Here is a 15703-nt window from a genome sequence, read left to right as displayed (position 1 = left end):
CACTTTATATGATTCCACTTATGTGAAGTGCTCTTGCATAGGCAAATCCATACAAATAAAAAGATCATTAGTGGTTGCCAGGAGATGAGTATTGGGGATGGGAGGAGAGATATGAGTACTGACTGCTAATGGATATGATTATCTTTTAGGGTGATAAAAGTATTCTGAATTTAGATAATGGTGATGGCTGTACAACTCTATATGTGTATTATGAATCACTGAATTATATAATTCAAAAGGATGAATATTATGTGAATATCATTTCAGTAAAGCTAGTATTTTAAGAAAGTTTCAGTGAGCTGACACTCCTCCTTCATCATATTAAAAAATTAACTCTCTTTATTTTACTTTTTCTCCTACTAGTTATAATTGTTTACTTTTCCATAGTTTTTTTTTTGTATGTGTGTGTTAATAGGTTTTTGTACTTGGGAGACTTTTATTGATTATTGTTTGATATGTATTTTTAACAAAAACTGTATAAACTGAAATGAAAGTTTCATATCTATTTTGATACCTTTGATGACTATAATACTACAAGTATTTAAATATAAATTGTTCTTCAAGAAAATTTTGTTATTAACAATACAAAATTGAATAAAAATGATGTTACAAGTATTTGAATTCACATCATATATTAAAGAACATTTTGGTTTTTAACGATTAAATTATGCCCTCTTTTGGTTTGGTTAAAAGCAAAGAATTGGAAGCTGTCTGACTTGGAAAAGACATTATTCATTCATTTTCTCAAATCCTCAGAACATAACCAAAAACGCCATGTCAAGTCATATCAACATTACTATTATATACTTGTTACTTTTTACCTTGTTCTGATATCTTTGATAAAGACTGGGAAGGTTGAGTTATTGTGTTTTTCAGTATAGTGTTGTGAAACTATTTTTTATTAAAGTTTCTGTGCTTTAAGTTTTCATCAAAACTTAGGGCTAGAGATTTAACTTACTTAAATTATGGAAATATCTACCACATTCACTGGCAAAACCATTTTTCATTGTTAAAATATTCACTCAGTCTTTCATATGCATTCTGATTATGCCCTCTTTGCTAATGGAAGAGGCAAGGTTTTTAACAAAAGTTATTTAGCACTTTCACTAAAATTAATTAGATAGGATGGGTTGGGCTATTTGTTTCATGTCTTAAAGTAGAAGAGCAGTTGTGAGAGGGGAAGTGGGAAGTGATTACTTTTAAGATACACAGGTGTATATGTTCCCAGGCATATCTGTACTTTTGAAGTTAAAGTGTTGTGTACATAATCTCTTAAACGTATCCTTGGCTTTGTATCCCTCTTAAAATCTTTGTTTCCTGGAATATTTTTCCTCAACTTGAAGGCTAATGTTCTACCCCACTCTTAGTCTTTCATGAAAAATAACCTCGTGGAACATACATTTTATTTGTATGCATATTGTGTACAAGGATATTGATATGCTGGTACACTTCCTGTTCACTTGGACCACATTTTGGCAAAGACCATATTTTGCCTGTGCCTGTTGTGGACAGATTTCTCTTGGTGTCCAGATTGAACCTCTGAATCCTTCACAACTGGTGGCTCTTACTAGTTGACTAGAGCTGGCATAAGAGACACTTCTCTTTCATACCACCTTTATTAGTTTCCTCACTCTGACATATTTGTATCTTCTTTTTTTGTAGTTTAGATATCCTAATTACATTTTACTTTTTTTCATTTTGTTTATTAATGTGATTTTTTTTTATTATTGAGCTTATCCTTCAATCAGTTTGGAAATGTGTTTGGAAATAATTTTCCACGAGTCTCTTGCATTTCTGTACATTTTGTGAACAGAAGCTTTGGTTGCCTTTGTTCTCGTCTACTTTTACACATTTTTTTTCTATAGTGAGCAGCTTTGGAATATATAATGACTAGAGAGCAATGCATAAGTTTGTTTATTATAGCCTTGGATGATACGAGTTGGTTCGTTCCTTTAGAGCAAAAGTGATAGGCTTATTGCCCATTACAGTTATTCAGATTCCCACATCTCAGGGCTCCTTTCCTGTATCACAACCCACCACGTGTGCATATCAACTGTCCCCGCTCAGGTTCTCTGAGCATTGGGACTCTGGAAACTGGAGCAAGAAAATGCTGTCATTTTGGTTACTCCTGTTGTTGTAATAAATGCCTGTGCCTCTGACTCAGGACACTTATTACTTCATCTGGTAACGTGAGATAGTGATAGACTAGTTTGTTAGCGTGAAAGTGGCTAAAATCTCAGAGCCTTCACAGTTCTTGACAATATGTAGGAAATACAAATAAGCAAACAAATAGCTACCAGAGTTCAGCTCAGAAATGTCATTTTATCCATGTTTTTCTTTAAAAACTAACATATATATCATATGTATAAATGTGGCATAAATTTCTCGGATTTTTTTCTTAGGTTAAAGTAAAGGTTTGGCATAATTCTGCTATTTATATTTAATGACTCTTTTGAAAGCATAATAAGCCATCTGTTTCTCATATGCATATAAGTTTGTATTATATGTATGTATGGATATATACACATATATGAGGGGTGTGTATTCATGGTTTGAAAAACCAAATCAATTTTGCTTTGCTTAATCATGTTTTTAAGAATTCCATGTGTGTCATGATGATGTATTATTTGCCTCTATTCCAGAATATTGGAAAGAAGATGACCTGCCAAGAGTTCATTGCAAACCTCCAAGGGGTAAATGAAGGTGGTGATTTCTCCAAGGATCTACTGAAAGTAAGTATTGAAATATTGGTTTTTAAAATATGCTTGTATGTATCTTTCTGCTTATTTTTAAATATAAAATAGATAGGCTTAGGACCACTTAAGTATTTGGGTTTTGCTTTTGGTTTTGGTGATATTTCTGTTGGACCTCATCCTTGATGTGTCAGACTGCAAGTACCCTTTAATGAATTAATGCTAAAAGTTCACATTATAATCAATAATACTGAGATAATAAGTAGATTTGGAATAATTGGTGATTCATAGTGGGAAGTTTTTGATTCATTTGCAAGTGTACTGTCAGAACTTGAGAAAGATCACAAAGTTATATTCACTATGGAAAACAAAAAAAACATTTACATGGTATAATGGAAGCAGTTCTGACTGTATTCAGTCCCTAGTTACAGAGCCACTTAGGTTGTCTATGGAAATGTAAGTAATTGCAGAATATCTGAATTATTTCTACTTGGCTTTATTATTGGTAACAATCAGCATGCTTTTCCCTATCAGATTTTTCAAGGAGACAACAAAATCAGCTTTGGAATTCATAACATTCTATAGCAGTATAGATGAGATATGCATTTGATTAAATACAAAATAGTGATTGATAATAGATGTGAATATTTTAGAAGTTCAGGATAAGATGTGTATGTTCACAGATTTCTATTTTATTCTAGCGTTCTTTTCTAAAACTTTGTACATATGTAGGCTTTGAATTTGCTAAGGAAACACATGTGAATCATGTTGTAATCTTTCTCTCTCAAAAATAAACAATAAAAAAAAGAGAATTGACAGGAAAAATTTTCACAGTGAACCTTTTAGATTTTATTCGTAAGCTTATGGTAACATGCATGACTGTGGATGAATTATTGGGCAGATTTAGAGCATGTGTGATGGAGCTATCTGAAACCAAATGTAGTTAACATACAGTCCAGTGGCTGCCGTTCACCTTGGGTAAACATATGTTCTTTGATTTACTTTGCCAAGAATTTGCTGGATGACTTGTTATAGTTGGGACTATATTGAGATCCTATTTATAAACCTCAGGGGAGAAAACATGTATTATACTCTTTTTTATTTACTGTAGGAAGATGACAGTGAAATAACACCGAAAATGACGGTGGCATTTAGCATGGAAATTGCCAGGTAAAATACTGATTCCCTTTGATAGCAAACCTCAGCCACTCACCCACCTAAGATGAGGGTTTTCCCTTTCAGTAAGCATCTGGATTTTACTGCAGATTTCAATCAAGAAAAGGTTTTCTTCAAACCATTTTTGTTTCATTTCTCTTTTTGATGTGGCTCTCCTTTTTTCCTTCCCTGCCCTCCTTCTTCTTCCCCCTCCTCCTTTCCCTCCCTTACTTCCTCTGTTTCAATTTATATATGGCTTTTCCTTTCTCTTTTGTTTTTCTTTTTGTCTCTCTTCTTTCTTCTCTCTCATCTCACTCTCTCAGACTCTCTCCCTCACTGTCTTTCTCAGTGGCTATCTCATGATTCTCTTGAGAGATAAATTAGTAGGTGGAATTCAAGTTAATATTTGAACTTTTGTGGAAAGTGATTATACACATGTCATACAGACAGATAACATACCTATATACAGATAAACAGAAAACACTTGGTATCATCTTACAAGGTTTTGAGTAACCTAACTCCTTTACACCCTCTCTCCAACTTAAAAATTACAGGCATATACAACATTCAGTTTAATTTATTAGGTAACATGAATAGAGTTAAATGGATTGAACTGAGGTTTTCATTGATACATAGTGATATTATTACTTTTAGATTTCTTTGGATCAAAAGTAGCATTTGTTATTTATTTTTTTTTTATTAATTTAGAGAGAGAGTGAGAGATAGAGAGTGTGAACATGGAAGGGGGCAGAGAGAGGGAGAGAAAGAATCCCAAGCAGGCTCCTTGCTGTCAGTACAGATCCTGATGCAGGGCTTGGTCTCACAAACCGTGAGATCATGACCTGAGCCAAAATCAAGAGTTGTATGCTTTAACCTACTGAACCACCCAGGCACCCCAGGATCGAGAGTAACAATTTAATTTATGTCTCTTCAGATTTCTTTGGACCAGTAGTAACATTCCAACTATGGTTAGATAGTAGGGAATATTTATTGAAGGCCTACTATGCGTTCAGTGGGGGTTGTGGATTTGGAGAACTAGCTAGAACTAAATGGACTCCTGTCCTCACAAACTACTGAGAAAGATGGATGGTTCTTTTTCCCTTAAATGAATAGTTATTCCATATTAAAATTAAAATATAAACTGTGCTTGTTCTCAACAGAAAGTTATCAAAGAAGATAAACTGATAAACTTTAATGTATTTTTTTTTAATTTTTAACATTTATTCATTTTAGAGAGACAGAGTGCCAGCAGGGGTGGGGCAGAAAGAGAGAGGGAGACACAGAATCTGAAGCAGGTTCCAGGTTCTGAGCTGTCAGCAGAGAGCCTGACCAAGGCTCCAACTCACAAGCCGTGAGATCATGACTTGAGCTGAAGTCAGATGTTTAACCGACTGAGCCACCCAGACACCACAGCCTTGAATGTATTTAAATGTATGAAAAATGAAAAATTTATTTCAAGGCTTTAATTCAGAGACTTAAATTAATATTTTGCTTTAATTTTGCCTTGGACTACGTTAAAGGCATAGATGATACATTGAGCTCTTTTTCACAGTTTACAATTCCACAGCAGTTTCCCTTTTCACTCAAATGACCTAAACAGACAAATGAATGCTTTGTGCAAATAAGAATGTTTCCCTTGCAAGTTGCTTTGAGTATAAATTCTAGATACCTATAGTATAAAGTAGAATAATTTGGATACCAAAAGACATTGATAAAATATTTAATTTCTTTGAAGTTGAAGTCTGGCTGGGAGGATGTGATATTTGAGATAGGCCTTTGAAATATAGGTGCAATTATACTAGTAGACTTATTTTGGTTTTTAGTTAGATTATTATTCTGTTTCACCTTCCACCCCCTTTCTCACCCATATAGACATTAATGTTCCCTGTGGTAAGTACCTCTCCTTATTATTTCACCAAATCAAGACAACACTTCATTTAACAAAATCTGCCAAGCCATCTGTCATGTTTCACGGCTGCCCATCCCAACACTTGGATGTGGTTTGTGCTTAAGCGTCCTTAGGACGATGTGGAAAAGAAGGGAAAATGGATATTCTGCTTTTAGTTCTGACAGAATAAGGCATTCCTAAGATTTTATAATAAGTAATAAAACCTTTAAGTACATGAATAGAGAGGGATGAGAATGTAGAATGTGGGCCAGCTCTGGATTGGAGGCTGAACTTTCTGAGAGACATTATCACGTGGTGATTATGATTATGGACTTGGGAGCTATACTGACTGGGTTCTAATCCCAGCTCCTGCTGAGGGATCATAAGTAAATTCACTGAAACTTAGTCCCTTGACTTCCTCTTCTGTGAAATGGGAGATTTTATTAGTACCCATCTCATCAGTTGTTTTAATAATTGAATGAGTTACTGTATAAAGCCTTTAGAGTCCTAACATGTAATAAATGCTATATATGTTAGATATTATATATTTTTATTTAAAATATTATTTTATTTGTTACCAGCTTGAAGTAGACTGGGAAGGGCCTACATCCCTTTCTTCCAGGGTTTGGATCTAAGGTGTTTTTACAACTACTAGGACCAAGTAGTTTTTACAACTTACTAGGGCTGATTAAGATTAGCTTTAATGCACAAGACCTCTATTGCCCATCCTATTTTAGCCTAGGCATACACATTCTCTTGCTGTTTCAAAGGGACCGTCTGTGAACTTGACTTTGAGCATTTCCTCCTTTTGTGATAAGATTTTTAACTGTCATTTATGGCTTCCTTTCTTTCCAAAGACTTGTTGGTTCCACTTTTGCACTGTTGGTGGGATTGCAGACTGGTGTAGCCACTCTGAAGAACAGAGTATGGAGGTTACTCAAAAACTTAAAAAACAGAACTACCCTACAATCCAGCAATTATACTACTAGGTATTTACCCAAAGGTTACAAAAATACTGATTCAAAGGGGCACATGCACTCTGATGTTTATAGCAGCATTATCAGTAATAGCCAAGCTATGGAGAGAGCCCAAATGTCCATTGCTTGATGAATGAATAAAGAAAATATGGTGTATATATATACAATGGACTATCACTCAGCCATCAAAAAGAAAAAATGAAATCTTGCCATTTACAATGATGTGGATGGAGCTAGAGAGTATTATGCTAAGCAAAATAAGTCAGAAAAAGACAAATACCATATGATTTCACTCATATGAGGAATTTAAGAAACAAAACAGATGAACGTATGGGAAGGAGGGAAAAAAGAAAAAGTGAGAGGGAAACAAACCAGACTTTTAAGGATAGAGAACAAACTGAGGGTTGATATAGGGTGTTGGGGGGGAGGGCCTAAATGTGTGATAGACTTTAAGGAGGGGACTTGTTGTGATGAGCACTAAATGTTATATGTAATTGATGAATCATGAATTCTGCTCCTGAAACCAATGTTGCACTGTATGTTAACTACCTAGAATTTAAATAAAAAATTAAAAAAAAAAAAGACTTGTTGGTTCTGAAGAATCAAAATTTTCCACAAGAAACATTTGTTCCATAAAGTCTGTGTTAACATTGTGGAGACACTTGAAAATGAACCTTGGTTAATCCTGTATTTTCCTTGCCTTTTTACCTTGTTAACAACAGGTTATTTCTCCTCGACTTTATCTCTCTTGCCACGCTTTTATATCTTATATTTAGCTTGGGTCTTTGAAGCTACAAGGGTGGTGGTCCCGTACCTTCTTACTTAGGACTGTGTGGAGAAAACATAAGAGAGCAGGTGGGCATCTAGCAACCTTTCTTTTTTCCCACAGAGTTTTAGACACTTCAAATAATTCCCATCTCCATTAATATCCCAGGATTATTTGGGGATCTTTAAAGAGAACAAGAACTAATTTGCTTCCTCAAAGGTTCTTCCAGATTCCAGGACCAGTTTAAGTTTGGTCTTAAACTGTTCTGTAAGTTTTATTTCATCTGAGTTTCCTGTGAATCTCTATTCTTGGCAATAACAGAAAAGCCACATTTTTATCTTCAATCTATTCTGCTTTCCATTTCTAATCCTGTGATAATCCTTCATTTCTCATTATATATGGGGAAAACACAAGAACTTTGGGTGATAGCCACAAGTTATTTAAATATTTAGAAGGAAAGTAGCCATTTCAAAATACATTTACATGAAAGTGGGGACGAAGTAAAAAGAAATGAGGCAGAAGAAGGAGCCAGTGAAAAGCGTCATAGTGGAAGGTCAGTTATTGGGTGCATGATTGCATTTTGGGTAGATCCAGACTGAAGGTTTCTACAATGAAACATGAAACCCTAGTTGTTTTCTGTCTCAGCTTTCTTATTGCCACGTACCATTTGATACTCAGATAAAGTTCTTTATATTTTTATCATTATCGTAGTTAAGTCTTTAGTTTTCTTTTTTTCTTGAGCAGCAAATGAATTCAGTAGGTGCCACTGGGAATTAGGGGAAAAAATAGCTAGGGGCACCTGGGTGGCTCAGTCGATGAAGCATCCAATTCTTGATTTCGGTTCAGGTTATGATCTCACAGCTTGTGAGATTGAACCCTGCGTCTGATAGTGCAGAGCCTGCCTAGGATTCTTTCTTGCCCTCTCTCTCTGCCACTCCCCTGCTCTCAGGCTCTCTCTCTCTCTCAAAACAAATAAACTTTTTTTTTTAAAGAAAAAAACTAGCTAAAAAATCTTCTTTAAGAATTTTTATATCATCTTAATGATGGAGAGGGTAGAATCAATAAGACACCCAAGTCTCTCAACATGATTCTAATATAAGTAAAACACAAAACTGAATACAATTTGTAGAGTGTTTTGAAACATACCTCCTTTGCCTCCTTTTAAGTCTGCTTACATACACAAATAGCTTAATAATAGCTCCAGTTACAAGGCATTGTCACTGGAAATCATTAAAAAGCAAGGTAAATAAATCTTTCTTGGGCAAGTCAATAACACGCTATCCTTTCAGGCTATTGCTTGTGATTAGATGTTTGAGTTTAGAATATTCTTCAGAAATTTAATTTTTCGGGTGGAAATTTTTGCACCTATCTCCTTTCTTGGGAATTTATTAACCTTGAAATTAACTTTCAATCTCTTAAGGGAAGACCAAAACTTTTCATTCTCTCAGGTGTGTAGTTAACATGCAGTGTGCACGTGTGTGTGTAAAGATTGTGGGGTAGGGGGGAATGCCAGTTAAATTGATAGAACGTAAATCAGTATATCTAGCTTAGTGGAATTTATGTGCTTCATTTCATTAATGGAATGGTAAATAACATAGTGAATTAAATTATTACATATTGTATTGGTCAGAATCCCAATAAAAATTGTTATTCAGATGTGTTTGTTTTCCCTTAGCTTTCACAAAAGACAGAATTTAGGTGAGGTTCTTTTAAAAGAAGTTTCTGAGGATATACAGGTTACCTATGTCCAATCCTTTATTTATGTATTTGGCTGAAAGTTTTATGTTTTGTTCTAAATGTCATTTTCTTATTTGGTATTCTTAGGGAAGAATAATTTGTGACAATGATGGAGAAATTAGCCAGGAGGGTTGGGTTTAAACAGAGGTTTAAAGGTTAGCAAAGAAAAAGGTTTGCGAAGAAAAATACATCATGTTTTATTTTCAAGTTTTTATTTAAATTCCAGTTAACATACAGTGTAACATTAATTTCAGGTGTAGAGTCTAGTGATTCATCACTTATATACAATACCCAGTGCTCATCACAAGTGCCCTCCTTAATACTTATCACCCATTTAAACCAGTCCCCCTGCCCACCTCCCCTCCAATAATCCTTAGTTTGTTCTCTATTATTAAGCATCTGTTTCCTGGTTTGCCTCTCTCTCATTCTCTCTGTCTCTCTTTTTTACCCCTCCCCCCCATGTTCACCTGTTTTGTTTCTTAAATTCCACATATGAGTGAAATCATATGATATTTGTCTTTCTCTGGCTGACTTATTTTGCTTAGCATGATACTCTGTAGATCCATCCATGTCATTGCAAATGGCAAGATATCATTCTTTTATGGCTAAGTAATTTTCCATTATGTATACACACACACACACACACACACACACACACACATATGCATACACACACAAATACACATCACATTGTTATCCATTCATTAGTCAATGCACATTTGGGCTCTTTCCATAATTTGGCTATTGTTGATAATGCATGTATACATTTGAATTAGTGTTTTTGTATTTTTTGGGTAAATACTCAGCATGATTACTGGGTCATAGCATAGTTCTAATTTAACTTTTTGAGGAACCTCCATACTATTTTCCACAGTGGCTGCACCAATTTGCATTCTTACCAACAGTATAAGAGGGTTCCCCTTTCCCTGCATCCTTGCAACATTTCTTATTTCCTGCATTATTAATTTTAGCCATTCTGATAGGTGCAAGGTGGTATCTCATCGTGGTTTTGATTTGTTTCCCTGATGATGAGTGATATTGAACATCTTTTCATGTTTCTGTTAGCCATCTGTATGTCTTTTTTGGAAAAGTGTCTATTCATGTCTTCCATCCATTTCTTCACTGGATGATTTGTTTTTTAGGTGTTGAGTTTGATCAGTTCTTTGTAGCTTTCTGATACTAACCCTTTATCTGATATGCCATTTGCAAAGATCTTCTCCCATTGTGTAGGTTGCCTTTTAGCTTTGTTGATTGTTTGCTTTGCTGTGCATAAGCTTTTCATCTTAATGAAGTCCCAATAGTTCATTTTTGCTTTTGTTTCCCTTGACTAGGAAATATAAAATTATATCGTGAAGGTTCAAAACCATAAGGCTTTGCAATGACTAACAGTTGTATTTAAGGGTAAACAAACAAACAAAATCAATCAGCCATTAGACATGGCGGTGATTTTTTTATAATCTCAAACCCCAAAAAGTACCTGTTTTACACAGTGTGACATCAAGAGCTGTAAGGATTTTTCTTAAAAAGAGAGAGAACAAAACCATCCCACTTCACTTCCAGAATTCTGTTTATCTGTCTAATTTGACCCTTTCAGCAGGGAGAAGATTAAAAATTTAATACTGAAAATTGCCCTACTTTTCTTTATCCCAAAAAGCTGGCCTTATGCAACATCCTGTACCCCGACTACATAAGCCATTCTTGCTCCCTACTCTTTAATCTTTACTTCCAGTGTTACCACTGAGGACAAATATAACTAGAGAAATCTGAACAAAGTCAGGTCTTATTAATGTCAGTACTCTGGTTGTGATATTATACTATAGTTTTGCAAATGTTACCATTGGAGGAAACTAGGTAAAAGGCACAAAAAAATCTATTATTTCTTACAACTACATGCAGATCTATAATTATCTCACTAAAACTTTCAATAAAGAAAAGGCCCACTTTAAAAAAAAAAAAAGAAGAAAAGGCAAATGGGCCTGTTCTCTCCATTCAGAGATTTTGGCGTCATATAAATTAGCTTAGTGAAATTTTACTACTACTGTCTTTCTTTTAAAGTACCAATATCATGATCAGAAGCTTAGACATAACAGCAGCAGCATTAAAAACAATGGTATATTAAGAAAAAGGCAATAGGAATTAATTTCAAGTGTTGAAAGCTGGAAAGTCGCATAAATCTATTTTTAAAAACATTATTATTACTCCGGATGCTGTAGAGAACTGTTGGAAAGATGTGAGAGTAGAAATGGAAAAGATGGTGAAGAAATGATCTGTCCATGAGAGAAGGAACAGTGGCTTGGATGTGGGTAGTGACAGTATTGAGAAAAACATATTCACTATTGAATTATTTTTAGTTTGTTATTAGAATTTCTGTTGCTAAATTTCCCCTGAATTGCCCCTCTGCCCTCTCCTACATCACCTGCATTCTAAATTGTGTGGAATGGAAGAGCAATAAAAGGGAGAAAAACCCTAATTGTTTCTTCTGAGTTAATGTTTAATCTGTTAGGCCAAATGTGATGGTAGATTTTGTGGCTCTGTGAAGTGAATAGCATCAGATTTGGAAAAAGCAAGCCCAATAGTTTACCTTGGCCAGGAAATTACCTTTTATCAGTTTCCTTGTGTATAACATGGATAATACTTTCCTCCAAGAGTGATGATGAGGATTAAATAAGATGATGTGTGTTCACTCCCTCTCTCTCTGCCCCTCTCCCTCCCTCCCTCTCTGTGTCTCTCAAAATAAACATTTTTTTAAAGGGGCACCTGGGTGGCTCAGTCGGTTAAATGTTCAACTCTTGATTTGGGTTCAGGTCATGATCTCATGGTGTGTGGGATTGGGTGATTGGGCCCTGTTGACTGTGTGTAGCCTGATTGAGATTCTCCCTCTGTCTGCTGCTCTCCCACTCACGTGCACTCTATCTTTCTGTCAAAATAAATAAATAAACATTTTAAAAAAATGACGTATGTTGAGTGGCTACTAGCATTGTGTCATTCAAGTGTTCATAAATGTCAGCTTCTTTGTTTTTTTCTGTTGCTCTAGTTTTTGTAACTAGGCTGTGAAGGTCACTGGGCTTTGAGCCTATCTTAATGCTGCCAGTGGTGGACTGGTGGTGGACCTTTGGTGTGATCATTTTACCTCTTTGTACCTTAGTTTCTTCATTTGTAAAATAAGAAAAGTTAGGCCACGTCCATAACGTCTGTCACCGTCACTTGCCACCTGGGCCAGAATTTCTTGCTCTGTATTTCTGTTGTGCCCTTATCTTTTCAGCTAAATATTCATGATAAAGAAGCTGGAAAAATTCCATAGATGATCTTTAAGGTACATTTCAATCCAAGTATTGGAAGCATTCTTAACATAATTTTTTCTTCATAAATTCAAATCATATCTCTCAAGTTTTAACTTTTAAATATTGTATTTACTGGTTTAGACAAAGAAGTGTGTTCTTAATGGTGACAGTTCAGATTTAAATCCAGGAAAATTACCTTTGTGGTAGCAGCATTGTCTTTAATCCTAAAGAATTCTATTAGAGAAAGAAGCAGGCTGCAGTCTGAAAAAAAAGTCTAAACTTGTTATAAATGAAAAGCCTGAAGTGAATTCTCAAAAATACTTGATCTGAGTTATATTCGGAGTATGTAGTTGAAAATAGGAACTTATGGGTGGTATTTAAGTGTAGCTAAAAAAAGAGCATCAACTGTTGCCTAGAGTAGGTGATTTCTCTCAGAGAGAAGGTCATGGAAACCTGGTAGCAACAGTATCTATGGAGGAAAAGGGCTTGGATGCTTATCCTGGTATAGGCAGGAGAGCTTTTAAAGAGAAAAACTATGTTAGCAAGCTTTTTTAAGAGAAAAGCTTTAAAGGTTCTTGTTTAAAATATGGAATATTGCTTTTCTCAGTAAAATGAATCAAGCTGAGTTGTGACGAAAGGTTCGTGGTGTGTTTCTGCTTCTGCTTTCCCCATGGAGATCTTGAAGCATGTTTTGCTTCTAGTCGTGTGCTCGTCATGAACAGAATAATGATGCTGCCTTTCATATGGTTCAGACCTTGAATGAAAAGTGGTGACTATAATGAGGATAATACTTTGAAGTAGCTGAAAATCCACAAATCATGTTCATGCTTTTAAATATATATATGTGTATATATATATATATACACACACACACACATATATATATCTCAAAAAGAAGTCTGGTAGAACACTTAACAGAACAGATGCTACTTACAAAGTACAAACAGATTTTTAACAAAAAAAAAAAAAAGAAAAAGAAAGAAAGGCAAAAAGTTGGAGTAGGGGAGGTGGTAATCATTAAGAGTACTTTAGTGTAATATTAATGAATCCCAGAGAGATTCTATTTTTAATTTGATCTTAAAGAAGTGCTATATAATTTCATATTCAGCTGCATCTATGGAAATTCGATTGTGTGTTTGGAGATTTTTAAAAATATCATAACATAACCCATCTAGGTTGCTGCTCCTTTCACTGACATATGACCATGTGATATTAATGAGTTGTAATGGGTCGCACTGTGAATTTAAACCATCCTCCTTTTGCTTATGGTACACCACGTGGGGATGGGTTCCTTAGGAGTGATGTGCTTTTTTTTTAAACAGGTTTGCAATGCTGTAATAAACAAATTTTCAGTAAATACTGTATTCTAAACACAGTGTTTACCTATCCATTAAGGTATGGTGAAACAAATTTTAATTTAAAAGCATTTTTAGCTGTATAATAAAAAATGCCATAAGTGAAAACAATTTTTGTGGTTGTATTAATGCTTTGCTTTAAGGTCAGTTGTCTGATAAAGACTGAAAGTTGAAAGCACATAAAAAGTTAAAATAAAAACTCTGAACAGCCACAATAAATGGGTGTTATAGCGTCTGTGTAACACACCTTAAAATTTTACTCAGACCCTCATTTGTGGCCTATTTTTAATAATAACCACAATTTTTACTTCAAAATTTTGGCCTAATCTCCTTCTTTGGTATATCCTAAGCAAATGGCCATGCAGGCACAAGTGAATACCAATATGTAAACAACTGCTGAAAACTATGGACTGGCTGGGCCCCTGCCATTGATCATCTCTGAGCCAGCTCTCCACTGACAAAGTAATAGCCACATCCAATTGATTTTTCTAAAACAAAGTTAATAAAACACACGTGTTTAGGTTGTTATTTAATTTTTTAGTTGATATTATTTTGAACAAATATTATCCCAGTTAGCCATAAATTAGAAGGATGGAGTTGAAGGGAGTGCTGTTATCTATATGGACATTAGCAAGAAGTGATTTGATAATGAGGTGAAGAGAAAATGAAACCTTAAAAAGCACTGGTTCTCCAATTGGAGCAGCTGGAGTTGTTTTGACAAAGGACAGGCAAATCCCTGTAGTCAAAACAGCTTCTCAGAGAATGGCTCTATTACATAGCACATCAGAGTAATGGATGCACTTAATGAGTCATCAGAAATGTTGCATTATGCTTATTTAGTTTAAGGAGAGAGTGTGAAATGGATTTGGAAAGATTGCCAACAAAACTATTTTATAAAGATTTTGGTATCAGAAATTAGCTTCAATTAGAAAATCCACTATTGTAGAATAATTAATATCTCTACTCATTTTTGGACTTCATTCCCTGTCAGCGTTGGATTTTTTGGTGTTAATTTAAAGTTTTTTGTTTATTTTAGTTGTTTTAACATTTATTCTTCCCTCAAAATTTTCATTGATAACAGCATAGTTGTTGTGTTGTAACATTGCTTTCTCAGAAACACTAGGAAACAACATTTTCCCATATTTCACAAGGGAGTGTTTCCTGGATGATGTAGGTACACAAACCTTCCCCTTGCCACTATATATTCCTGTAGTTCTCCCTCATCTCAGCTACCTGTTGAAAACTCTGATACTTTCAGATAAATGAACTACTGTGTTCATTTCTACATACTGCCATTTGAAGACTACCGAGGGAAGTCAGTACCTAATCCTGAGGCAAGTCATTTCATCATTGCTTAATTCTAGAAGCAGTCAGAAGCACTTATTCCTTTTTTTTTTAACGTTTATTTATTTTTGAGACAGAGAGAGACAGAGAATGAACAGGGAAGGGGCAAAGAGAGAGGGAGACACAGAATCCGAAACAGACTCCAGGCTCTGAGCTGTCAGCACAGGGCCCGACGCGGGGCTTGAACTCACGGACCGTGAGATCATGACCTGAGCCGAAGTTGGACACTTAACCGACTGAGCCACCCAGGCGCCCCACACTTATTCCTTAAGAATGCAACATAAATAAGTGGTTTCCTCTTTTTCTTTCAATTTTTTTTCACCTCTAGAAACAGAAATCAAAGACAAATTTGTGTACCTAAAATATTACATTAAAGAATTGTTTGCATTTCAGGTTGTTAGTCATATGTTGTAGACTTAGGCAAAAAAAAAAAGACATATTTGAAAAATTATGGATTTTGAGACTATCTGAATCTTGATTAGATGATATGGCTTGTTGCTTGTGTAT

At 35.0% G+C, this 15703-nt stretch overlaps 1 protein-coding gene across 19 annotated transcripts in view; it reads left to right on the top strand.

Annotated features, from left to right (window-relative positions):
* PSD3 (pleckstrin and Sec7 domain containing 3) overlaps nt 1–15703 on the top strand; it is a 780457-nt gene that overhangs the window by 433370 nt on the left and 331384 nt on the right. For all 19 annotated transcript variants that reach the window (XM_053216464.1, XM_053216461.1, XM_053216462.1 and 16 more), the window contains one exon: nt 2643–2732. In XM_053216464.1, the coding sequence (XP_053072439.1) occupies nt 2643–2732 (90 nt within the window). The remainder of the gene's footprint in view (nt 1–2642; nt 2733–15703) is intronic.

The sequence above is a fragment of the Acinonyx jubatus genome, chromosome B1, assembly GCF_027475565.1.
Source record: "Acinonyx jubatus isolate Ajub_Pintada_27869175 chromosome B1, VMU_Ajub_asm_v1.0, whole genome shotgun sequence".
NCBI lineage: Eukaryota > Metazoa > Chordata > Mammalia > Carnivora > Felidae > Acinonyx > Acinonyx jubatus.
Note: the sequence above shows the minus strand (reverse complement) of the source record. Positions and strands in the feature narration are given on the sequence as shown.